Source organism: Enoplosus armatus, chromosome 6 (genome assembly GCF_043641665.1).
Source record: "Enoplosus armatus isolate fEnoArm2 chromosome 6, fEnoArm2.hap1, whole genome shotgun sequence".
Classification (NCBI taxonomy): Eukaryota; Metazoa; Chordata; class Actinopteri; order Centrarchiformes; family Enoplosidae; genus Enoplosus; species Enoplosus armatus.
This window is the reverse complement of record NC_092185.1, coordinates 5,600,950-5,627,476: the sequence shown is the minus strand read 5'-3', so window position 1 is coordinate 5,627,476 and position 26,527 is coordinate 5,600,950. Positions and strand designations below refer to the sequence as shown.

General features: G+C 41.8%; 1 protein-coding gene across 1 annotated transcript; it reads left to right on the top strand.

Moving 5' to 3' along the window:
* The first annotated feature begins 1,811 nt into the window (after positions 1 to 1,811).
* ankrd27 (ankyrin repeat domain 27 (VPS9 domain)) lies at positions 1,812 to 23,827 on the top strand. Its single transcript, XM_070906971.1, has 27 exons — positions 1,812 to 1,928; positions 4,222 to 4,332; positions 5,056 to 5,364; positions 5,931 to 5,990; positions 7,217 to 7,270; positions 8,103 to 8,168; positions 8,732 to 8,808; positions 9,800 to 9,921; positions 10,477 to 10,555; positions 11,530 to 11,662; positions 11,760 to 11,852; positions 12,720 to 12,841; positions 13,501 to 13,583; positions 13,771 to 13,886; positions 14,658 to 14,750; positions 14,876 to 15,073; positions 16,318 to 16,371; positions 17,492 to 17,608; positions 17,971 to 18,015; positions 18,233 to 18,349; positions 18,505 to 18,699; positions 20,203 to 20,322; positions 20,990 to 21,163; positions 22,170 to 22,263; positions 22,466 to 22,544; positions 22,631 to 22,694; positions 23,168 to 23,827. Exons 1-27 carry the CDS (start codon positions 1,827 to 1,829, stop codon positions 23,825 to 23,827), a joined length of 3,537 nt encoding a protein of 1,178 aa, XP_070763072.1. The 5' UTR covers positions 1,812 to 1,826.
* Positions 23,828 to 26,527: the final 2,700 nt, after the last annotated feature.

The following is a 26,527-nucleotide window of genomic DNA, read 5'->3' as shown; positions in this document are numbered from 1 at the left end:
GAGTAGATTTCACGGTTAATATAAAAGGAATGATAAGTTGAATTTCATCAAAGTCATCCAGTGTGATGGCTGAGTGTTATCGAATTATAATGCTCAAAGTGTAGCTGATCCTGATTCCAGCTTGCACTGAGGAAAGTTTGCCAATCTGACAGTGTGGAGCTGACAAGCTGCATCTGAGATGTCCGAATATGGCCACCGTACACAGATAAACCCTTTTAATTTAACATGACCTTCCCTCTGACGCCGCTTTAGAATACAGTAAAAGAGAATAGAATACAACTGTATTGTCTACCAGTGTGGAAAATGTATTGTCTTTAGTTCACTACAACAAAAAGTATCACAAGAACACATAGAATAATTTGGAAACACACTACCATCAGTGCATATAACCAATACACTAGTAAAACATAAAAACAAAGCATACAACATTGAACCATATAATGAAATACAGTTCAGCGTCTTGTGTCTCTATTTTGTGTCTATTTTTCTTTTTACTACAGATCAGTTGAGCTCTCTGTGAGGTTTTGCAGCTCAGCCTGAAGCCAGTGACAGCTGACAGATCACACATTTCCTGTCTCAAGGAGAGATACTGCACTATAGTTTACATGCTGTGGTCATTTTCATCTAATCTCCTCTTAAAGTCACTCCTAAAGAAGGAGCTGGGAGATAGAAAAAAGTCTATTTAACTTACAAAATCTGGCAGAGAAGAGATCTTGGTTGTTCCAAACACAACTGTCAGTGTTGGTGGGAAGCCAGTGAGGGATCATGTCGTTGTTGCTGCACTAGTGACACCTACTGGTTGGTGGAGGCATCTGCATGGAGGAGGGGATAGTGGGACCCTCTACACATTAAAGAAGACCTGTCATCTGTGTGCAGGAGAGACTGCAGCTCTCAAAGACTTGGACTCATTGGCAGAAAACGGTGGAAAAATAACAAATCTGGAAAACAGTCTGAAAGGGAGTTTTTGTCTGGTAGCCTCATGATCAGCTGATTCGAACAAAGTGGTTAATATTATTATATAAAATATTATTCCACATCTATTTGGGCTTTGGAGACATGAAGGAATCATAAGATCTGTTGTGGAGCTTTGTTTTCTTCCCTCAATAATCAGCTGTAACTTCATTCTTGACAAATGTTGTTTGGAAACTCAGCAGACTCTGTCATACTTGATCTATTACTATGCATTTATTGTTAGGGTACATGATGTTGGTGGTTCTGCATTTTTAGCCATGCCGGTCAGTCGGTCCACTGCTTTGGTCCAGACAGAAATATTTCAACAACTGTTTGATGGATTACCATGAAATTTGAAGTTCTTGGTTCCCAGAGGATGAATTCCTCTGACTTTGTCGATGCTTTGATATTTCTACCGCACCACCTTGAGGCTGATATTAGTCGTTTTGAGTGAAATGTCTGGACAACTATTGAATGGAATGCCTTGACATTTGGGACAGACATTCATGGTCCCCTCTGGATGACTTTTAAGAACTTTGGGGATCCCTTAACTTTTCATCCATTGCCATCATCAGGTCAAAAGTACAGCCTCGCAAAGTCTGGCTGAAGACTCTTAGTCTTGTTTCATTTTCTTCCTTTTGAAAAATCTTTACGCTTAAAACAGCAGTCAGTTCGGGTCCCAAATTTCATTACATTCAAACTCTAATCTGATGTAGTTCAGACACAGTTGTCACTGATCAAACTCCTTTCTACAGCTCACCCAGCAAACCTCTTGTTCCCATCACAGTTGCAATCATCACCTTCTGAAGCTTTGTTTAATCATGCTAATCAGTTCCCTCCATTATCCTCTCCAGGATCCAGACTTCCAGCTCCTTATGGCTGTATATGATGAGAACATCCTGAAGAATCCTTTCTACTTGGCGTTGGAGAAGCAGAGACCAGACCTCTGCAGCCGAGTGGCAGAGCTCCACGGCATTGTGAGTCTCCTTTGTAGTTGTTAAAACCGGGCTGTGTGTTTGTCAGGAGGATAAAGGACAACAAAGGAACATGGATGACAAAACTGACAACCACGACATGCCGTTCATGAACTACAGAAGAATTTTGCATCCTCAAGGAGAATCTTCAAAAGGGTCTCTTCTTACACGTTGTTACCTAGCTTTAACAAGAAAAAACATGAATGTGTCTAAATGATTGTTGTAGATTATGTATCTGCTTTTACAGAAATTAACTGAGAAAAACGGTTGCCTGCAAGGAAGGAAATCAAATTTAGGTTAACATGCGACAGAAAGACCACCGCTGCTGTGCTCTTGAGCAAGGCAATCCCTGGTTGCTCAGCAGCAGCTTCCAGGCCTGTAACTGTGTTTGCACAAAGCTGGGTGTATCAGGAAAAGAGATTTGTGCTCAGTGAACCCACACTGTGTAAATAAAAGTTTAAATCTAAGCAAGCCAGGGCTTGTAAACAACATCACATTGCTAATGGTGGTACACTGATTGTGAGTCTTGTTCAGTCTGTGTTGACTGTCTGGAGATAAAATCATACAGTGTGTGATGTTGGAAGATTATGTTTGTCTTTTGCCCTTCGCCCAACACTGTCATAGTCCAGTAAAGAGAGAGAAGCTGTTATTTTATAATCCACTTCATCAGGTTTTAGTGTACAGTTCACCTGACGTCTCTCCACCAGCTCTCTCTGGTGTTTGATGAATAGTTTATAGTCCATGTTACTCTCATCTCTTCATCCACCATTGCATCCAAATTTAGCATTTTTCCTCAGTTTCTTTCCAGAAAAAAGGTTGAATTTAGCCACTTTATTCGTGTTCGCTATGTGCCTTCATGGCGGTTTGCATTTAAGTGAAACTATCAAACATTCTATCGAACAGTTTTCTTGCTATTGATGACGTGTCTATCTCTGGTACATATCGCTATCGTTTTATCGCCCAGGCCTGAGTACAATAGAACCTGGAACATTGCAGGTGTGAACAGACCACAAATATCTGCCAGTTTCCCCTCCAGGAAACCTCTACAGCAGCTGATTTCACCCATTACTCTCTGGTTGAAGGCGTTTTGATCACTAAATCTGTTGTATATATTGCTTAGAACTGAAAAACTGTAGGGTCCTGGACTTCCATGGACCTTGGTGGATTCTCTACCTGTCTTTCTCAGTTAAAGTAGTTAAATTAATTGCAGAGACAAACAGTTTCTTTAACAGAAATGAAACTCCCACAGCCTGTTTTCAGTCCTCCAGCCTGCATCAGACCAGTGTTAAAAAGTGTCAGATCAGGAGACAGAGGCAACTAGCTCTGACTCATTTTCAAAATAAAGCTACATGTTTAGCTGTCTGACCACTTCCTGTCTTGAGAGCAGGTCGAACTGTTCCTTCAGTGAGGTTGTTTTTTGTGCACTCTCTCAGCTGCTTCCTCCTCTCTCAGCCCACACTTTCCTCTCAAAGCATTTCCAAATTCATATTTAAGGCATCAGAATTAGATTAACATTTCTTTAGCTCAGGGGTTCATAGCGTGAGTGATAAATTACTTCAGCTCAGTCAGATGAAACTTTAAAAGCCACGGGAGAGAGTGTGAAAATCGATAAATATCAAATGACCTAAACGACTGCACAGTTTCTCTCTTAAACAAGTTTCAGCTTGTCAAGACGCCTGAAACCTCAGCAGATACGGATCAGATGATTGAATGCAGGTCAGCAGCAGCTCTGACTCATTAGGACTCCTCTGGAAACTCAGATGATCTGAACGCTGTCATAACATCAGCAGAACACAGAAAAATACATCTAACTGGATTACAGCGTCTGATATGCATTTCACAGCAGACTACTGACCTGGAAAATCAGTTTTACAAGACACAACATACAAGACAGTATACACGCACTACACATTGTACAATAAATCCTGGTTTCACATCCTTTTCTGGCCTAACTGTAAATCCTCATGACCCCTCCAAATTAAAATGTTGTCAATTTGTCATGAATCCTTGGCTATACAATCCATACTTTACTACACGAGCCTACACTTTTATATGTACTGTATGGAACATATATGTAATGGACTTCACTATAGTAACAGCATATTATACTGTGTAGTCATTTAAGCTTACACAGTAGCTTTGCTACAAAAAAAGATAAGATTAAAAAACAATAACATAAAAGATAAGATAAAAAAGCACCTTTTCTAAATCTTGTTGAGTGGTTGATAAATTGAATGGAATGGAACTTTTTTTTTCTCATGTTGTTGACGTTGTTGTGACCCCCCCCCCCCCCCAGGTCCTGGTGCCTTGTTGTGGAAGTTTGACCGTCAGCAGCTACTCAGACTCTCAGTTCGACAGCTATGTCCTGCAGCCTGTGGATGACGGATACCAGACTGTGGATGGAAAGGTACTTCATAACTTCATAAACAGCTCTATCAGAGGCACCCAAATCTCTGACTGTAAGAAATATCCACAAATTGGTCTTCTTACATAACACAGGACAAAAAAAACTGTTGAGACCTGTTTTTGCTGTTCCAGAGTCTATCTTGTAAACAAGGGGTTTCTACATCCTATTGGCTTTCCCCAAGTCTAGAATTAAAACAAGAGGGTCGTATTGTCTGTTCAAACATCCAGGTTGTTCTCGGTTAAAAATAAGATGCTCCAATAGCTAGTTTCAGAGTCTGAAAGTCATGATGCTCTTGTTGGCTGCTTTAAAATCAAGTGGCTTTTCTAAAACTGAAACTAAAACGAGAGGCTTCTATTGGCTGTTCCAAAGCTTTTCATAAACTAAAGCTTACTGGCTAACCTCTGACCTACAGTAAGAGCCCAGACTGTTCAATCTGTATCATCTTCAGAGTTGCATTATTAAGGCTAAGGCTGGCAATATTCAATATTCGAATCCCATGACATCCCAGTGTTGTGTGTGTTATCAAAGCATCAAACGCATGAATGAGCCACACTGTTGCCCTGGATGTTCCTCCATTAAACACTGAAATACTTGATTTTATATGACGGTAATCCTGATTTGGGAACTTTGGGTACCTAACCTTTATTTTGCTGTTAATTTGACAGAATAAATACTGTGTACTTGTTTACCAGCCAGCTGTGTTGGTCTTGTTGTCTGTTGCAGGAGGTCAGGATCCAGGAGAGGCAGGTCCTGCTGGGATCCGGCTTCCCGGCTCCGGCGTCAGTCCCCATCCTGTTTGAGGAAACCTTCTACAACGACCAGGAGCAGAGCTACAGCATCCTGTGCATCTCCAGGCCCGTCGAGGTGGACCCGAGCACGGACGAGCTCGGCCCACCTCCCCCCTACTGCCTGAAGAGCCTGGAGGACGTCAGGGAGTTCTTGGGCCGCCACGGCCAGAAGTTGGACAAATTCATCCACACCTTCTGTCAGGCCTTCAAAGAGCAGGAGAGGAAGGGACTCCGACACCACATAGTAGGACAAATTCTCTTCTCTGTCCTCTTCACTTTTCCTTTTTCTGTCATTTTCCTGTGTCGTCTTCCTTCCTCCTGCCATTGTTTTCTTCCTTCCTCTTCTTTACTTTCCTTTTTCTGTTGTCTTCATTCGTCCTCCATCATCCTCTTATTTGTCTTCCTTCCTTCCTTTCCCTCACCTCTTCATCTTCTTCCTCGTGCTTTTCTTTGTGTTCTTCTTTGTTTCTTTATTTTATTTTAACAATAAACTTCACAGATGTAGAAATGTGTATTTGTCTGAGGTGCTTGAGAAAAAGCATAAGCAAATCATTTTATTGAATAATTCAAATACAGCTTTTGTGGCTAAGAGTTTCAATTTTAAAATGACTTCAGTGTGACTTAAAGTATTTGTTTCTATTGACCTAAATACACACAGACGAAAAATACACCCTGAAAAATCTTTAATTTGTCAGGGTGTATTTTTCCTTTTAATAGTAATTATAACCTGAACAATAATTCAAGTTGACTTTTAGTCAGCAGAGAGCTTCCCTGCAGTACTGACAGCCGTCCTGTCCTCCCTCCACTCAGGACTCGGTGAACGGTCTTTACACTAAATGTCTTCAGTGTCTTCTGAGAGACTCTCGCTTGGTAAGTAGAAGCTGTCGATCCGATACAGTGGAGACTGATGGAGATAATGGAAGGTGTTGGGGTTGTGTCGACGAGGCATGTCCCTCTTTTAAAAGCTCTGAGAAATGCAGCTTCCCTTCTGGAGGACATTGACATTCCCTTTAAGGACTTTTTGTACATATTTTATTGTGGTTTGCCCTGCACCAGCTGGCACCCAGGAGAGAAGCACTGCTGTGCATTAATAGATCCCTTCCTAATGGACTTTCAAAGTAATTGATGGGGGACAAAATCCACAGTCCTCCTTAGTCATCCACAATCAAATCTAGTGGATATCTTCCAAAGTTACAGCCTTTTTAGTACAAAATCCTCTCGTTGTATCTTGTATCCTTCCACTGCAACTTGACAGGGAAACACAATAAGGGGATTTTATACTAAAAAGACTTTCACTTTGGGAGATATCCAATTGGTTCGTGTAACCCAGCCTCATATTAACTTCAGAACTATTTTTCTTTTAACCATTTTTGCACAAAACAAGGATTGTAGATTTTGTCCCCCATCACTTCCATTGAAAGCGCATTAAGACGATTTCTCCTCACGGCCAATCTGAAAGAAGTTTTGCTTGCTGTAATATTTCTCCCATTCAATGTTCAGACGGGCTGTTGTTTTAAAACAAACTAAAAACTCTCCTTTAACTCCACTGTTTGTTCTTGTTTGCGGCCTGAACAAGTTCTCCATCACAGGACGTGACAAATAAATAGAAGTGATATTTTTTTGTTTTTGTTTTTACCATTAACACAGTGGGCCAGTTGTCCATCATGTGCTGCAGTTTAACATCACAACTCGTTCTGTCAGCTTGGGTTATTATGAAACACTGATGTTTAGACTTTGTTGACCATTTGAGGACAACTTGTTGGTGATGAACCTAGAAATGATCTGTGCTCTATGTCAACTTGGAGTGTGTCTCTGTGAGTCTCGAGTCTGGTCGGGTTGTAGGAGGAGGGGCAGTTTCAGTCTGCTGTGTGCCGTGTCCCTGAACTAAAACACAAACAGCATGTAGATCTGCGATGAGACCGGACATGCGAATGTCTCGTTAGGCCGTCTGGAATCTAATAAGATAATCTATGTCATAACTGATTTCACGCCCCCCCACCCTTATCTCAGTGCACAAGACGAGTTGCATCACCTGTGCAGTGACAAATGCATTCTCTGCATTTCCTTGTCTGATGGATGTGAGGTTTTTTCTACAGAAACTTCTGGCGAAGCAGGAGCTTCAGATGACTCTTCTCAAACAGGCGGTAGAGGTAACCTCACTCACTGTTTTTACATGTCAACTTCACTCTCGCAAGCACATACTGTAACACGAATAACAGAGCTCAGTAACAGACAGATACCACATACATATTTCTTAAATTGATAACATAAAATTAGTATAATGTAAGAGAATCTTTGGAGTGTAAAGACTAAAAGAAAATCTCCACATTTTGAACATCAGGAGTGCATTCAAGAATTTGGATGGATTGAATAAATATAGAATGTAGGTTTGTCTACAAAAATCCAGTTACAAAATGCATTTATGAGCGAACAATAATTCAACCGTTCAGTGAAGTCTGTGACTGACAGAAACTAACGGCTTCCAGCTGCATCACAACCAATAAATAACACAAGAGAAAATGTATTTAGGTCAACAACAGACCTTTACGCAAAATAACTTTTATTCTACCCTTTAGAGGTTTTAAAACATGAAAGAATCTTTGAAACCCTGACGCTCACAAGCAGCTGATGGAGACTGCAGAGATGTGCTCATAGTTTTGATAGGTATAACTTGGTATAAGCTTTTGGATCCTTTCTTATATAAAGTCCAAAACAGACAAACCTGTTGCAGTTTTACGTCCTGCCTCTTTCTTCATCGTCAGTCTTATATGCTAAAATGTTTCTTCCTTTTAAAATGTCCTTCAATACTTCAAAAGAATAATTCACTTGTAGTCAAACTGACCTCCTATGTAACCAAATTAAATTCTTTGTCCCAACTTACTTTGCTAATAAAACTAATGCTGCTTTTGGATTGTGACTTTCTTTCTCACAGCTGTTGTGTAAACTAAACTGTTCTGTGTGTGTTTTTTCTTCTTATCTCAGATGTATGTTCATCATGGTATCCATGATTTAATTTTTAACTTCGTGGGAACGCTTGAAGCCAGCCAGGTAGGTTTGAATTCTTACTGCTCTATCATATTTATTTTCTTAGCTCTTGTGTCCGTCTTTGAAGATAGTTTTGGTTTTATTCGTCCAGGCTTTGAGATTTCTGTCTCCACACCAATACAATGGAAGTGAATGGAGGTTTATTTGTGGTTCTTATAGTTTTGATTACATTTTACTTTTTAAAAACTTAAAAAGCAACTTTAATTTTTTAATACTCTGCAGTTCTCACTGACATATTTCGTACCTGTCTGTAAAGCTAGATACCAGTGAGGGTTTGTGATCCATCAGAGAAGAAGAAACATTGAGACACATTTGTACTCCAAACAGGAGCAGCTAACACTGTAGACCAGAATGCAATGCAGCTACAAGACAGTTTGGGTTTAAGTGGGGGACTGTTGCTCTCTAGCGACTTATACCTCACATCTGACGGCAGCAAGTTAAATGCTGATTCTGAAATCATAGTACAGCACATCAAAGCTTTGTGTGTTTTCATGTTGATGTAATGTCAGTAATGTGTTCAGACTTCTCAGAGCTGCTCTCATGTCTGTTCTGCTGCTCGTCAACAGGATGCTGCCTTCAACAAAACTAGCAGGAGTCTGCAGGAGCTGCAGCAGAAAGACCTGGGAGTCAAACCTGAGTTCAGGTCAGTTCAACATCTGGTCGTCTAAAAAACTTTGTCTGGAACAAACTTGATGCGTCGTCTGTTTATGTTCCACTTACTGGACTACTGTGGCTGTTTACAAAGGTCAAAAGATCCAAGTTAGATAATAGATAGATAACATGTAGCTGCCTTCATGTTTTTGTTCATGTTAGGTTGTGTGGTACTGTGCTGGTGCATTCAAGAATACTCAGACGTCCGAGATCTTGCCACTATGCATCTGATGAGACAAAAATCTAATTCAGAAGACAAACAACTTTTTCTTTTAAACTGATCTGAGTTTGGTTTGCTGTCAGCAGCTGTCTTTTAAATCTCAGATTTCAGAGTAGCTGTAAACACACCACCAGAGAAAGATTTCAAAGCAGTCCCGTCTTGCAGCTGAATTACCGTGTGACAATGTGACACTGAAAAACAGATGAACACAACTCTCAAAGTCAAGTCTCTGCAAGTCGTTTTTACCTCGAAATGAAGTGAAGCACCGGCTGCCTGGAAGGAAGGAAATCTTAAAACTGTTGAATTATTTGGAAAATGGTCAGCTGTAATGTAAAGTACAAGTGATTTGTAGTTTAATCATCTAAAATATTCATAAACAACAGATACGTCTTAAAAAGTATTAAAATGTCAGTTACAAATAACATTATTTTATCATATTGACAAACAGACACTACATAGTTTAGCTTAAATATCTTGACCTTGGAAATAGCAGTTGGACCAATCTTATCACAAGGTTAACTTACGAGGTTTTTCAGCCACATCTCCTGGCCTTCACCAGGGCTGGAGTTAGTGTTGCTGTCATGGAGATGGTTTAGTTGTTATCACATGAGTTTGGAATTGGTGGTTGTGATAAGATGTTTTTGTCAAACTCTGTACACACATAATCATTCTGTTAAAATCTCAGTGATTTGTTGATTTAAGACCTGTTTTATATTTTTGACCTGTAACCTGTGCTGCTGCTGCTTCTGTCGTGTTTCTGCAGTATAAACTTGTCTCGGGCCAAGAGAGAGCTGAGTCAGCTCAACCAGCACACCTCCCCCCTCCTCAAACTGCTCTGCCTGCGCAGAGTCGCCCTGACCGCCACCCAGACCCCCAGACGCACCGGTATGCACTGAATATCTCTGTCTCTAAATCTCCAGTTCTTCAGGATCACATTAATAACCCTCAAGCAAGCACAACCTCTTATCAGTCAGAGGGTACTGCACATACATTTGCTAAAAAAGGCCTGAGACTCCATTTTATCTTCTCTTATTGGTAAATTTATTTATGGTGATTAATGGCCTTTCCTTGGATTCACCTCATCAGAGAGGAAGTGTGACTAAAATGTTGTTGCTTCTCTGGACAAGCAGACTGAACTGTCCGTGATCTCTCACTGATCTCTCACTGTCTGTAATCAGATCAGCACACAGGACAATACCTTCTCTGTCAGCCTCTAATGTGTTTGTCCAGTTTGCTTTGGAAATCCTGTTGGCCCACAACAGCCCCGCTGTCAGTCTGCTGAGTGGTACGATCCGCCCCTAATTAATGTTTGTCAAGCGGCCAATTTAGTCATTTGGTTTGGACAGAGGGAGAGTGTCCGGCAGCGTCAGGACGACACGGTGTTATTTTTGTTTCTTGTGTTTTCAGTGTTGCTAACTGAGTGTGTGTCTGTCTCTGCAGTCAGTATAGAGGCTGTGTGTGCGGACGACCTGCTGTCTGTCGTCCTCTATCTGCTGGTGAAGACGGAAATTCCCAACTGGTGAGCAGGGAAGGGGATTCGCTGTGACCTTTTGACTTTGTGGTTTGTGTGGAGGAAACAAAGAAGCCGATCTGTCATTTCTGGACTGTGTAAACGTCCAGCAGTGTCACTCCACCCTGTCATCAGTCGTGTGTAGGGAAACTGAAAGAGGGTGAAACTGAAAGTGGACACCGTTTAACAAAACTAAGAGTCTACAGCCATGCTAGGAGCTCTGTGAGGCTGTACTTAAGGAAAGCGGTGCTTCGAGCTAAATGCTAACACAAGACGACATGACATTAAATTTCATCTTGATCAAATAGTTGTTAAGATATTTCAGTCTGGACTAAAGTAGTGGACCGACTGACAGGCGACATGGCCATCCATAGAGTCATGCTGCTAGCATGAAAACGAGACTCTCACTGTCGTCTCATCAACTGTCGGGGAGTTTGTGTTGTTAATGTTGCATCCGTATTCACCGCCAGCCAAGACAATGACAGCATAGGCCATTTTTTAATCATTGATAGCAGGGAATTATGGGTCGTCCAAATCACATAAGATACTCACATACAAGCTGAATCCAGAGGAACAATACAAAAAAGGGTGGACAGGAGGGTTTACACTCTTAAACAGCTGTAGTTATCTATGCGTGCTCTAGTCGATTCATCTCTTTGGTTCAAACTGATTCCCTGACTTTTTATGTAGCGCTGCGAGCAAGTTCACATTGAAATGTCTCGACAACAGTTGGATGGATTACCATGCTCCACGCTGGGGATACTGGACAGGGTAAAACATAATATAGCTCAGCCAAGTCTCATGGTTTTTGGTCCCAAGGGTCCCTCATTGAAGGTTACTATTTAACCATCTGTTGGTCAATATCTGTCAGGGAGCTAAACCTACTGCGGTCCTTTGACATTTACATCTGAAAATGTCTGGAGGAAATGTTTTCTCGATGTGTAGGTCGTTAATCATTGAGCCATTTTGTTGTTTGTCCTCAGGATGGCCAACCTGAGCTACATCAGGAACTTCTGCTTCAGCCACTCCAGTAAAGATGAACTCAGCTACTGTCTGAGCACCTTCGAGGCGGCAGTGGAGTTCATCAACCTGGGGAAGCTGCAGGACACACACCGTGTGAGTCTCACACATTCACTCAGGAGTGGACATTTTATTACCAGTGTTGTTTCTCAGCAGCATTTAATGGTGTGGGGTTTTCTTTCTGTCCCCTCAGGGCTCAGGTGAGCTGAATGACAAGGCGTTGTTCAAAGAGAGGATGAGTCTGCTGTCTCAGAGCGCTGCCACGCCCATCCACTGTCTGTTTGAGGTGAGCTCAGGAAACTGAACCACCGCTCTGCAGACGTCCCACAATCCATCAGCCACTTCCACCAGTTCACCAAACAATCAAATGTTCAGACATATAAAGCAGAAGTCCAGATGCCAAGCAGGGATCTTCAGGGCTGAATGTTGAGTTTGATGTTCCTCTAATGGCCCCCAGATGTTGGCTCGTAAAGTCAGATTGTATTGAAGTGAATGGGGAAATGGGTATCATTGGCATATTTGTTGGATGACGTTATTTTCATTATCGATGAATCTGCCGATTATTCTTACATTTGGTCTATAAAACATGAGAAAACAGTGAAAATGCCCATCACAATTTCCTGGAGCCCAAGGTGATGTCATCAAATAGTATGTTTAGTCTGACCAACAGTCCAAAACCTAAAGATATTCATTTTACTCTAATTTAAGACAAAGAAAGGAAGCAAATTCTCACATTTGAGCTTGATGATTAACCGATTATCAAAATAGCTGCCAATTCATTTTCTTTAATCGCTGCAGCTGTAGTTGCAATGTGTTCTGGCAAATGTTAAGCTGGACTTATTATTTTTGGCCCGAGCGTTCGTTCAGGATGCACTTTTTGCAAACGCACCGGTCTCATGGAAATGAATGGAGTCACTTGGTGTTTTGCGGAGCGTTGATGTTTCCTGGTGTGTTCCAGATCGTATTCTGTGGCCTTACAAGTGAACGGTCATTATAAGGGTCTCAATTAGCAATAAATTAGAATGAATATTGTTTTGATTTCTCTCATGGTGTGTGTGTGTGTGTGTGTGTGTGTGTGTGTGTGTGTGTGTGTGTGTGTGTGTGTGTGTGTGTGTGTGGTGTGTGTGTGTGTGTGTGTGTGTGTGTGTTGTAGCACATAGCGAATGGAAACGAAGTGGAGGTAGAACGTCTGCTAAGTGAAGGAGAGACCACTGAGGACGTCAGGATGTGTCATCCCCTCTGCTCCTGTGATCACTGTGACCTCCAGCTGTCAGGGTCAGCATCCACACACACACACACACACACACACACACACACACAGGAAATAAAATGTATTATTACATATTAATGATACTGCTTTAAGACTCTTTATCATGTTCAAGTGTTTTACTGGGGATGAGACAATGCTGCTATGTTTTTACAGGAAGTATTTTTGTTTCTTCTCAAGCTCATTTCCCCCTTTTCTCAATGTTTTTGTTGCATCACAGCTGTGAAGCAGGAACCAAAAGCTGTCTGCTCTTTCACTTCCCACTCGAACACGCACACATTAACGTTTAACCAGTTTCTGCTCACTTTTCGTGGCTGTAAACTGTTCTTATCATCATCTGCGGTGGTCAGTCAACCGGGGACATGAGTCAAATTTGCATGTAGATAGTTGACATCACCCTGAGAAAGCTGTGAGCAGGGTGTGATTTTACAGCATTTTATGAAGTTGAACATTAGACGCACAGCTCCGTTACTCTCTGATGCTGTTCACAGAAGTTTCACAAAGACGGATTAGTCTTTAAAGACCATATAGAATCTTTTCTTTCTTTATTCCCCTAAGCACTCATTACTGTAACTGAGGTCACATGTCACTTGTTCTGCTCTCTAAACAACCTGTTCAGCCATTAACTACAACTGTGAAATAACTGGTTGGTGGCTTCCTGTTGCAGGCGTTTGAACGACCCGTCCATCGTCACACCGTTCTCCAGAGATGACCGAGGTTACACTCCGCTGCACGTCGCTTCGATCTGTGGTGAGCAGCTGTTAACACACAGAGGGATAACACATGAGATCCTTTAAAGATTCTCTAATTTACATGTTAAAAATATGTGTGTGTGTGTGTGTGTGTATGTGTGTATGTGTGTATGTGTGTATGTGTGTATGTGTGTGTGTGTGTGTGTGTGTGTGTGTGTGTGTGTGTGTGTGTGTGTGTGTGGCAGGTCAGTCCCAGCTGATTGACCTGCTGGTGTGTAAAGATGCGCCAGTCAACGCCACAGATTACCACGCCCTCACACCGCTGCACCTGGCCTGCCAGCGGGGATACCAGGGAGTAACGGTGAAAACACACACTCCTACACGTAGCATCTGTCTGTGTGTGTGTGTGTTTACATCATACACAAGAATCATGGAGATACCCTCCATTTACAGAAAAACTACTTAAAGCTGGCATAATTGATATTTTTATAATAAAAAGGAATCAAATGACAATGTGAAAACAATGGGATGATTTGGTGTCTCTGGTAGTGATGAACCAACAGAGAATAATCAGCTGAATCTGCAGCTCCTCTCGGCTTTACAGAGCTTTACAGTGAGTTTCAGCTCATTGTTTATCTGTCCAGCTGCAACTTTACTGTTTTGATTCGCTGTCACAGTCTCTCATAGCCTCGTCTTCAGAGAAAAAGCTGTAAAAAGCCGCTGTACACTACCTGTGACACAGTTAGAGACCAGCTGGTGAACAAAGTGGAGCATTTAGCAGCTAAAGAGCCAGATGTTTCCCTCAGGAGTTGGTAGAGACCAAAAACAGCTAAAAGGGAGTGAATATTGGACTTACATTCATCAGGTGACACAAACACAACTCCAGATTAATGATCATGTTGCTCTGTAACTGCTGGATGTGGAAATAAGCAACTGCTAACAAGTTCAACACATCATCTTAAAAGGTGGTGATGCACTATGTCAGTGTTGTGTCACAAAACAAAGCAGAAAGATGAATCAAGAGATTTACAGGTGAATTAAGATTACAACAATAGAAAACAAAGGCAATACAACTATATATTACTTATATCATATATTCAGTTTAATCAATAATGGACCGTCTGTCCTCCAGCTGCTGCTGCTGCACTACAAGGCCAACACGGACGCTCAGGACAACAATGGAAACACACCGCTGCACCTCGCCTGCATGTATGGACACGAGGACGTAAGTCAAACACTCACTGTGTCTTTATTGTGACCACTTTCCATCCCAGATCCTGACCAGTGCAGTCCAGTGGTTCCCAGTCTTTATTGTTTTTGGCCTCTGTGTTGGTATGTGTTGTGTGTCAGTGTGTGAAGGCGCTGGTGTACTACGACGTCCAAACGTGCCGTCTGGACCTGCAGAACGATAAAGGCGACACGGCGCTGCACATGGCGGCCCGCTGGGGCTACGAAGGAATCATCCAGGTGCTGCTGGAGAACGGAGCGAACACCGACATCCTCAACAAGAGCAAAGACTCACCGCTGCAGTGTGCGCTCAACTCCAAGGTCAGCAACACACAGGGAACGCAAAGAGACTGCAACTGAACCAAAGTGTTCTGTAGGTCTCAATGAATATATTCAAACTGTTCAGTGTTGAGCCACAAAAGGAGGCCAGATGCAGGATTTCACTTTGCAGGATGTTGTCTCATTGAAACAGCAAGCACGTCTTAAATGTCAGCATAACAGATCATTTCAACAATTCTGGTTCTCCGTGCTGAGTCTGGCTCTGGTTCGTCAACATTTTAGGCGTCAGATCCATTTTCATACTCCTCTACTTGGATTTCTTTCCTGTTTTTGTTTGGACCTGCAACGGGACAGGTTTTGCAGGTTGAATACCCAAAATGCGACTCTGTGAACAGCTGATAAAAACATTTATTACCTCGTTAACACAGAACAGACCAGTGAGAAAATGTATAATTCTGTGGTGGTTGAATCAGCTCAGGTGTTTCTGACTGTTGTCACATCTTCCTCCTTGCTCTGATCCGTAGTATTCCCTTCTTTCTTCTGCTTTATTTGTTGTCAAAATTTCCCAAAATACCTTTCATGAAATGGAATAAGTAAGTCTTAATTCTTGACTAATTGTCCATTAGCAGATTTGGTCAAACTTGGCAACAGCGAAGCATAATTTGAAGTTAAGCAGTTGCCTCTGCTGTTGCTTATTTTGGTGAATGTTGTAGAGTTAAAGGTGTGAAGCCAACATTTGCTGTTCCTAAATCTGTATATGTATTGAGCTTGCTGCCGTGTCAGCATGTTGCTGTACTTACGTAGGTGAGAATTTCTTTTTCTGGTTTATGATTTTGGAGCAACGATGAATCTTGAGCTGAACTACTTCTGGCCATTTACAGACACGTTTTCATTAAGGCCGTGGTATAATCAAGAATCATCAGAGAAATACTGACCGACACAGAGACTTAATACAAGCTGCCGGTCAGAGATCATTAAAGGGAAAAATAAAAGCGATGTCCACTTCATTGAAACTGACATTGTTTTCATATTTCAGAGCTCTGTAATTGACTAATCTGCAGTTAACTAATCTGATCAGCTGCTGTTTCCATAAACTGAGAGTGTTTGAGCGGCCGAGTCGTGGGAACAGAGCTGACTGGTCCTCTTATGCAGGATTCATGCTGCAGAGAACCTGACCTCAGATCAGCTGAAATAATCAAAATAGATGCTGAAACATCTTCCTTCAGCCACCGCCTGCCTGAAAATATTATGTTCCTGATACATGTGTGTGTTTTATCTTCTTGTAGATCCTCGTGTTGCTGCAGTCGACTCAGAACGGCCGTCAGCGCAGCGGAGTCGATGTGAGTCTGATGTCCTCTCGTCTCTCTGTCAAGCACCCGGTAAACCTGAAGGGTCAGAGGTCACAGCGTCCAGAGCTGATAAACAACACATATTCATGTGACCGTAAAATGATCAACAGGTGCTTCGTAGAAAGAGAGTTAATTCTCAGTTGAAAATAGAACAGGGTTTTCTACTTCTATGACGTTCATTAAAGTCCAAAAGGTTTTTCTTTTATTTAAGTGAAGGATGTGAATACTTCATCACTGGTTGTAAACAGTGACTATTGTTGAACGATCAAGTAGACAGTGGAGTGGCAGGATCAGATACAGCAGTGCAGCATGTTTTTTTGTTTTGCAGCATTGCTTCCCATAAACTGCACTGTACAAGAAGGGCCAGAGCAGACTCAGGTCTTTTGGAGTGCAGGGGGCACTCAGTGCTCGGTGGTGGCATCAGCCATCTTTTATGGAGTGGTCTGCTGGGGCAGCAGCATCTCAGCTGCTGACAGGAAGAAACTGGACTGACTGATTAAGAAGGCCAGCTCTGTTCTGGGATGCCCCATGCAGGACACTCTGGCAGCACTGGCAGCTCCTTCAGTGACAGGCTGCTTCACCCGCGGTGTGTGAAGGAGGGGTACAGCAGTTCTTTCCTCCCGGCTGCTGTCAGGCTTTACAATCAGACCTGCTCCCAGTAGACCACACACACACCAGAATGGACAATCCACATATTTCTGAATGTAACAATGGTGCAATACCCACACCTCTATGTGCAATCCAGTATAATCCCTTTACCTTTATTTCTTTCTTCTGTGAACTTGTGAATTTGTAAATTACAGGGTTTTTTTTTTTGTTCTAGTAGCTTTTTTACAACCGTCTTTATTGTTTTTATTTATTATATCTTGATTTTCTACTTATGTCTCTATTGCACTATCCTGTATGCTGCTGGAACAATGCAAATTTCCCAGTTGAGGGATTAATAAAGGATTATCTTATTTTATCTTAAAAACTGACTTCAGATTAATTCAGGTCTCTGTTCCTCACACTTGAACATTTTTGCACCTGTAGTTGGTTTTGAGTTGAGAGCCTCAGAGAAAAAAACCCTGTATTGATACACTGATTCTGTCTCCTCTCCTCCTCCCCTCAGTCTCCCAGTCGCTCCCCTCAGGCCTCAGACTGCAGCAGCCGTCGCTCCTCCGTCTCCAGCACCTCCTCTCTGAACTCCGAGGCCAAACCAGAAGGAGAACGGGTCCGACACAGAGAGGTAACGGACTGCAAAACACAGAGAAAAGAACAACCTGAGACTTCTAAATGACCTCTAGAGACCCTCTCGCCTCAAAATCAATTAAAGATCGAAACTGATATGAAATACAACTCAGAAACTAGTAGATCAACAATCGATAAGTCTAGTAATATTTATAACAGTAATAATATCAGCAGCAGCAATGGAAGTACGATTTACTATAGCAGCAGCTGGAATATAAACAGTTGAACTGACCTCCATGAGAGGCCCCTTCCATGTTTTTTCTGTAGATTTGATACTAAAGCAGAAGAAGCAATAGAGGCAGTCACCTGCTGCTGTTCCCATGGTGACAGATGCTGTGTTTGTGTGTGTGTGATTGACAGGTGGAGAAGCTGCTGCGTGCCGTGGCAGACGGTGATGTGGAGATGGTGAGAACAGTTACAACAGAAGCAGTCTCCATCTGAACATCCTGTTCTGTAGAAGAAGACTCATTAATCAGTGCTGTTTTCCTCTCTGTGTGTGTGTGTGTGTGTGTGTGTGTGTGTGTGTGTGTGTGTGTGTGTGTGTGTGTGTGTGTGTGTGTGTGTGTGTGTGTGTGTGTGTGTGTGTGTGTGTGTGTGTGTGTGTGTGTGTGTGTGTGTTCAGGTGCGTTACCTGTTGGAGTGGATGGATGAGGAAGAGGAGGATGAAGGAGAGCTTCGGTCCGAGGCTCTGCTGTGCCACCCGCTGTGTCAGTGTCCGAACTGCGCTCCCACTCAGAAGGTCTGACAGCTGCTCACGCAACGGAAACAAAATCTGAATTGACGCGTTGACAGTTAAACAACAGACGGGAGACAGTTCATACCTCTGATCTGGATCCGTTTATTAATCTGAGACAGTTTATTAATCCTATCCTGTGTCCTCTGCGTGTCTCGCAGCTGTCTGTCCTGCAGGCCGGAGCGCTCGGCGTTAACAGCTGTAACGTTGAGGGTTTCACGCCGCTCCATGTCACCGCCCTGCACGGCCACTCTGCGCTGGCCGCCCTGCTGATCCGCCACGGAGCCAACGTCAACGCCCGCACCAACCAGAGCGCCACACCGCTTCACCTGGCCAGCCAGAACAGCCACGTTCAGGTAGGAGGACAGTGGTACAAATCAGGAAGGAAGCAGCCAACATCGTTGTAATAATAATAATAATAATAATAATAATAATAATAATACAGTTCATGAGAGAGAGACTGGTTTCATGTCACAATCATACAGAGCAATAATATTTTATAATATAGGTCCAGTTGTTAACAGTTTAAATGTGTTTTTGGTATTAACAAAATACATTTAATTTGTCAACAATAAACAAACAGCTGTTTACTCTATAGTGAGCAGAACATAGAGATTTCATGACAGGTGCAGTGTGACATAACTTTAATTTATACTCTCGTAAAGTTGAAACATTCGATTTGTGGCAGTTTGAAGGCACTTTATTATTAAAATTGAATAAAATAAACATAATAGTACATATTTGTTCTGATTGACAAGTGAAGTTATTCAGAGGTTGATTGATAGGCTGTTGTAGGAGATGCAGAATCAGCCTCAGTGCTTTAAGGTGACAGTGGTGTAATGACACAGTGCTGTGACACTATTGTGTCACGTTAGTGATAAAGATAAAATATTTACAGTCATGTAGCAGTGGGTCAACCACAACACTGATATCTCTGTAAGGAAGTTATGGTTTTGTCCGGTTCACGGGCACCACCTTGTGGCAAAAAGACAGCAGTGCAGAAAAAAAGATTTAAAGGAAAAATATGGTGGTATTCTATATTTTTCTTCTTGTTAGCAACTCCAATAAAAACCAACAGTGAATGTATCTACTAACAAGTATTGTGTGTGTATCACAGCCGGACATATCTTCTTCCTCTGAGCCATAGAGCTCCGTTGTTGTTCACAAACTATTCAAAACACTTCAGTGAGCCACACTGTTTCACTGTTTCACTGGGTGACATGTTCCTTCATCACCATGAACACACACACACACACAGTTTATTTAGACTCACATACATCGTCCTGCTGCCCCAAATAATCACTAGAGCTCCAAATGTGGAAAATATTCCCCAACAAATGCACAAAACTACAGTGAGCAGCTGTTTTAGGAAAATACTGAACCTTTTTTTAGAAATGAAACTATATATATCAGCATTTTTATAGATGTACGTCTTCAGTAAGAACCAATGTGCTTCGAGCTGAGAGCCAAATTGAGTCTTTTCATGGGATTCGTTGACAATAAGAAACATTATGAATAACGCCAGTTAGTGTTTTACTGTATGTTATTTTGAATCTACTCTGATAAATGAAACTTCAAGGTTATTAGAAGAACAACAATCTGAACCGTTATTGATGGAACCTTTAAAAAATGACCTCAGCTTAAAGTCCATATGTGAAGTAAAGAAATGAGTCTTTGGTGTGCATCAGGTCTCTGTTTCTCTGCTGTAAATGATTTTGTGTTCATCACCGTTTACATGATAAAGTGATTATGTGTGTGTGTGTGTGTGTGTGTGTGTGTGTGTGTGTGTGTGTGTGTGTGTGTGTGTGTGTGTGTGTGTGTGTGTGTGTGTGTGTGTGTGTGTGTGTGTGTGTGTGTAGGTGGTGAGGTTCCTGCTCGAGTGCAACGCCAAACTGAACAAGAAGGATCACTATGGTAACACACCTCTAATACAAGCCTGTCTCTGTGGAAACCTGGAGACAGCCACCACCCTGTTACAGGTAAACACTTTCAGACATGCATCTCTGTACGTTAATCTGATGGACATTTAACATGTCGGTCTCACGTCTGAATCCCTTTTACGTAAAGTCTGAATTTAATGCTGTCAGATGAAAGACCATAACAGCACATGGTAACACATGCAGAGAGCGAGATGTCTTGTTCCGCTGATAAAATCATTGACGATTTGACATGTTCAGCTTAAATCAGTTGCTACAGTTGTCAAGGCGCCAGGAGCGCTATGCATGCTGACATAAACATTATAAGTTGACTAATAAGAAGAAACAACCTTTTGTTTTCTTGGGATAACGGGTTGTTTATCTTGTGATCTCGAGATAACAGCTCCTGTACTTATCAGATCAGTCAATAAAAACGATTTTCCCCGCACAGTGTGACAGAGATACCAACAGTATCTTTTTATGTTTTCAATTTTCATCCAATCCAACCAGTGAATGAAGAAGTATTAACTTCCTTTACTACAGTAAAAGTACTATTACCACTCTGTGAAAATACTCCACTACAAGTAAATGTCCTGCATTACTACCTTACTAATGTAAAAGTATGCAAGTATTAACAGCAAAATGTTCACAAAGTAAAAGTATACACACACACAGAAGATGTAGTTTTCTCACAAGTACATCTAATAAAAGATGATGTCTGTCTGTGCAGAGTAACGCGCTGGTGAACGTGGTGAACCTTCAGGGGAACACGGCCCTCCATGAGGCGGTGCGAGGCGGACACCAGGCGCTGGTGGAGCTGCTGCTGAGGGGCGGAGCCTCGCCCGGCCTCAGGAACAAGAGGCAGAGGACGCCGCTGGACTGCGCCTATGAACTGGGCGGCAAGGTGGTGCAATACGCACACTACAGCGACACTGAAGCCCATGTTACTAAACTTGTCAATACCTATAATGTGTGTAATGCCTAATTTGTATAATCTGATCATCTAAATGGCTTTTTGAAGGGTTGGTGCCATTTAAAAGGCTAAAAGACATACGAGACATACTGGGCCTCATGCAAGAACCACAAACAGATTTGTTCTTAAGTGACATGTACGAGAGATTTAAGAGATATTGTGGCATCCACCGATTTACTTGTCATTATTATTACTTTGGAACAAACTAAATTCACGAGTCTGCCTCATCTCATCTGAATCATACTGCCTTGATCTGAATTCATTTAGAGTTTGAATATGATGCCAAAATCACCTAAAATAAAATATATAACTATGAAAAACTTAATATTCTGTTCACCAGATCATCATCATGATGGCTGCCAATTTACTGAAAGTTTTTATTAGCATGTTTCACCCCAGAAACTTCTTCATGTCAGTAGTTGTTGGAAAATTGTCTCACACAGCTTCCTCAGTGTCTCTCTGAAGGTCTGCAGCATCATCCTCTGTTATAACACACGACAGAATATTACTGCCTGCACTAGGTGCTGTTACGCTCTCATGTAATGTCTCTGTGACTGTCACATGATCGCCTCTCATATTAGTCATGGACCGTTTTGGTCTTTTTTTTTTTTACAGCATCTAACTTCGTCCCAGTGCATCGCTGCTCTGATGACGTGTCATTTGGTAACATCTTTGTGAATGAACAGTCAGCCGAACATGGCAGCTGTAAGGTGGCTCAGGCTGAAACAAAAGGCTGAAAGTTTGTCCAGTTAAGAGAGTTTGGTGAATCCGACTTTGAACACTTGTAAGAGAGATTTAGAGAATACGAAAATGTGTTCTGGCATGACGCCTACTGTTTTAGGTTTGAGTTGAGCCTGGAATCTTTATCCCATGAAATCCACTGACTCTCCATACCGTATATTGTGTCATGGTAACGTTTTACCATTTTCTTTTGCAGAACACTGAGATCCTGAGAGCTTTGCAGAAAGCGTCTGGACTTTCTCCCGATGCTGAACCAATCAAACTCCTCTCTGTGCCCAAAGGAGCTCTGGGTAACGAATATTAGCATGAGTTCATTAATGTTGTTCACTCAGCCTTTCAAGCCTCATTTCAATCATTTCATACATTATTATCAGATGTTTTGTTAAAGTACTTCAGGCGTCACTCTTTTGTAATCAAATTCAGATCATGTCAGAAAGTCAGTGAAATTCTGGTTCAGGATTATTTAGGATTTTATTTCCCTTGTTGCTGCAGCTCATTCGTTCGTCCAGCGTCTGAGGCTGCAGGATCACGCCAACGGCAGGAGACAGAAGGTGGCCCCGTCCATCAGCAGGTGGCCTCTCACCAACTCCAGCTCTCAAATAACTAAAACCAAAATAAGTAATTGTATTAACTGTGTTTTGATGTGCTTTGATTCAGGATTCAGCACATGAAGAAAGGTTCTTCTGTTCCTCCCCACAGGTGTCCAACAACCCTGAACCAGGTACATTGTGCACATTCTCACTGTCTTGAGAGGGATTTTGATATAACAATATATTTTTTGTGACATATTTGACAGAAAGCAATAGATAACTGAACTTGGAAATGTATATTTTATTTCAATATGCTCACAGGGCATGCTAACATGTTGCTATCTTAACGGGTTTAAACTCAGAGCACAGCTGAGACTGACAAAGTCCAGCTTGGACTGATGAAACTTTGAAACTGTAGAGCTCAACCCGACAAGCGGAGATAGCCACCATACCAAGGATAAACCCTGAAGGAACATGAGCTTTCCTGTTCTGCTTATTTCAATAAAGTTGTAAAAATATGGCCTGTCCTCTGGCGCCACCCCCAGGACAAACTTACTTTAGACTTGTTGTCTTCTTTTAAAATATTTAGGGTTCTAGAAACCCTGTTGTTTTCCTTTTATCTTACATCTCCATCCCAGTCTTATGTTCTGATTTGTCTTCCCAGGTGAATCCAGACAAGAGGAGGTTGAGGCGAGGGGAGACGGTGGAGGTCAGCAGCCCCTCAGCAAGCCACGACGCCGGTCCCCGGCTGAGAGAGCGGCCCCTGGGTCGCTGTCACACCCTGGACTCAGGAGAGCAAACACCGGAGCGGCCTGAGCCCACACACACTCCAAACACGACTGAATACACTCCAGAGAGTCTTCAGACAGATGACACACACACTCCCAAAACAACTGCCAGCACTCTGTCAGCAGTTCAGACGTCCAGAGACGATACACAGCTTGACACCAGTGAAACACAGTCTAACTGCAGCACCGTCAGCGAGACCTCACCACCCTCGCCCTCTAACGCACCGTCACATGCTGATAATCCGTCTGAACCCCCACCTACACACACCTCAACCAATAACTCTGCTCCACCTGACCCCACCGAGCCGTCTGACTCCAACAGCCAGAGTCTCCGCCCTCTGAATGGAGAGTTCGAGTCATCTGACAGCCAGCTGAATACCGAAAACCAGGCTTTGCAGTCAGAAAGCAAGGACGGAGACTCCAGTCCCACCTGCCCCGCTGACCTCCACTCCCCAGTCCAGACTGACGGAGGCGATCAGAGAGACGCCGAGCAAACGCCTGAGACGAGTGCAGAGTCGAATCATGGAGGAAAATGAAATGGAGACGTTGAGGAGTCATGAGATTTCTGAACTGGTTCAGACAGACGTTTGGTTGCCCTCAATGTAAGACATCACACAAACACCAAAAACTAAATGTTTGCCAAAAGCACACAACTTGAGATCAGATGTAACACTGACTCTCTGATGAAGCGAACCAGCTGCACCTACTGAGCTGACTCACACTGTAGCTGTAGAAAATACACAGTAAAGTCACATCTCTGGGGCTGACAGTCTACCAGCTGCTTGTCGAAGTTCTGTCAACAGAAGGCATGGAAAATAGTAAGCGGTTACCGTGTCGGTTCACCCAACTTACAAAACATTATATTTTCTCACTTTTCCCTGGTGGTATCTAACCATGCAGATAACGCTGCCAAGCTTAGGTACACTGATGTTTCTATCAGGGGTGGAAATGAATTGAAAGAGAGATAGACAAACAAAAACAAAAATGTGCACATATTGGTGAGTGAGAGAGCTTAAGGAAGTGTGCTGGAGTCTCTGCTACTGAAACAGCAACAACCAGAGTGACGGCTGTCTCGTGAATTAATCCAACACGGGTCAAACATGAGTATACCTGTGTCATATACACACCTGCTCGCCACCCTATTACAATGGACATGAATGGAAGAAAAATTACATGTCAACAACAACATCTCTTTCTAGAAACAGTGTCCCCGTTACTCTGGATAATCCACAGAACACACTGTCAGCCATTTTCACACAGACTGTTTCTTTGGTAGAAAGCAGTTCAAGTGAAAACTGTCGACTTTGACATCTGTGAATTATCCAAAGTAGTTGGACGTTGCTGTTATCAGTGTGAAGGCAAATGTAAAAGAAAAATCAAAACAACTTTATATCTTATTTCAAACACCGAATGTATTATCTAAGCTGTCGTCAGGCAGGGGTTCAGGCAGAAATCCCACAGACAGATAAACTTAAGCTAACATCAAACCAACACTGCTGTTTCAGCAGGAAAGTGAGAACATGTGTTTGTAATTTGGGTGTACTGGCCATTTAAAGTCACAATGAAATGTTAAAATGTAGTTTTACAACAGCACCTCATGTCTTTATCAGTAAGTGGAATTGTTTTATTTTGGAATCCCATCACTGTAACTTCCTGTGAAAGGACATAACTTCAGTCGTTAAATTAACTGTGGATCTCGCATCAAGTCAAACTGCCTTTCCTTTCCTAACGGACGTTGTCTTGATTAACACTTTCGTTCGTTCATTTAAAGGGAAAACAGCGTTGATTAAAACAAAAACATAACCCTTTTGGAAAACGCTGAATTGCACCCAAAACTCCCTAAAAAAATATAAACTGATTAAAGAACTTTATACATAAGAGAGTAGATATTAGGGTGAACATTTTGGTTGAATGTTCATTTACTTTGTCTCATCTCAGCATCCTGTTTCATTGTAAGATCCACTAAAATATAATTTCATTGTGACTTTAACAGATCAGATGTTGTTAATATGAACAGACTTTCTCCCAGTTAAATTCCTCATGTCTGAAGAGGTCTTCGGCCTCAGCGGCTCCTGTATCTCCTCCTCCTCCTCCTCTCACCTGAGTTTGAAGCACTTTCTTCTTCTAGCCTTCACACAAAGAAAAAGGGATGCAAACGGACGTTATTTTAGTTTCATACTGTATGAATGTTGTAGCTTTAGTATTGTTTTAAGCCACTAGACTGTAGCTCTGACCTTAGCACCAGACGTTTTTTTTGTTTTACTTGAATACTAGACGTTAGCCTGTTGTCAGTTTTACAGTTTGGTTGGTTTGCTCTTTCTTCCCGTTTAACATCATATTACTTCACTTATATTTTTATTAGGATCATTTTATTTTATTTATGACCCTTGTTGATGGTTGTGTGTTCAGAGAGGATCAGCTTCTCCTGAATGTTAGAATGTGTTTTCTCCACAGACATAGAGCAGGTTAAAGGATCACACAGCTGGTTTTAAATGTTTTTAGCCCAACTGACTTATTATGAAATATTAAAGGATACTCAAGGGTCAACTTAATAAAGAACTGATAAAATAACAGCAAACACTACACCATTACAGGCATACTGTCCTCAAATCTGTCCTTTATGCTGCATTCAAGAACACTCTGCCAACAAAAAATAACAATTGACTGCCAAACAATATGTAAAATGTACATGGTACATATACACGAACATGAATGTGGTTGTTTTTTGCATTTCAAATTTGTTACTTTTCTGCAGCCTGCTGTCACTGTTTACAAAATGATGTTGTCCAAATAAAAGATTCCAAGCTAATTGGAATAAATAGAGCTAAAACTATTAGAAAGATTAGAAAATTTGCAGGTTTCAATTCAGACTGTTGGTCATAAAAAAAGATGTCACATTGGGCTGTGGGAAATCATGGTTTTACATTTTCTAAATGTTATAAACAAACGATTAATTGAATTTAAGAGAAAAGAGAAAGTAATTGGCAGATTGATTGATAATGAAAAGAAGTTGCAATAATAAGTTTTAGTTACAGCTCTAATTAAAACCTTTTTGGATTTTCCATTTAATGATAGAATATCGCTTTATATTGGCATATAAGACTCTAAAACCAGATTTGGAAATTGGTCAGCCGTGATGTAAAACATACAGGAGTTTATGAGCAAAATAAAACATGAAAAACCAGCAGTTTGGTCCTTTAACAGTAGAAGCTATGTAGTCTTATTTAATACAGATA

What these genes read in the sequence shown, in the direction of transcription:
- ankrd27 (XM_070906971.1), top strand. Translation starts at nt 1,827, where the DNA reads ATGGCTGTATATGATGAGAACATCCTGAAGAATCCTTTCTACTTGGCG. An exon ending in ACCAGACTGTGGATGGAAAG is followed by an intron (nt 4,333 to 5,055) that starts GTACTTCATAAC and finishes TGTCTGTTGCAG; the next exon opens with GAGGTCAGGATCCAGGAGAG. An exon ending in AGCTGCAGGACACACACCGT is followed by an intron (nt 11,663 to 11,759) that starts GTGAGTCTCACA and finishes CTGTCCCCTCAG; the next exon opens with GGCTCAGGTGAGCTGAATGA.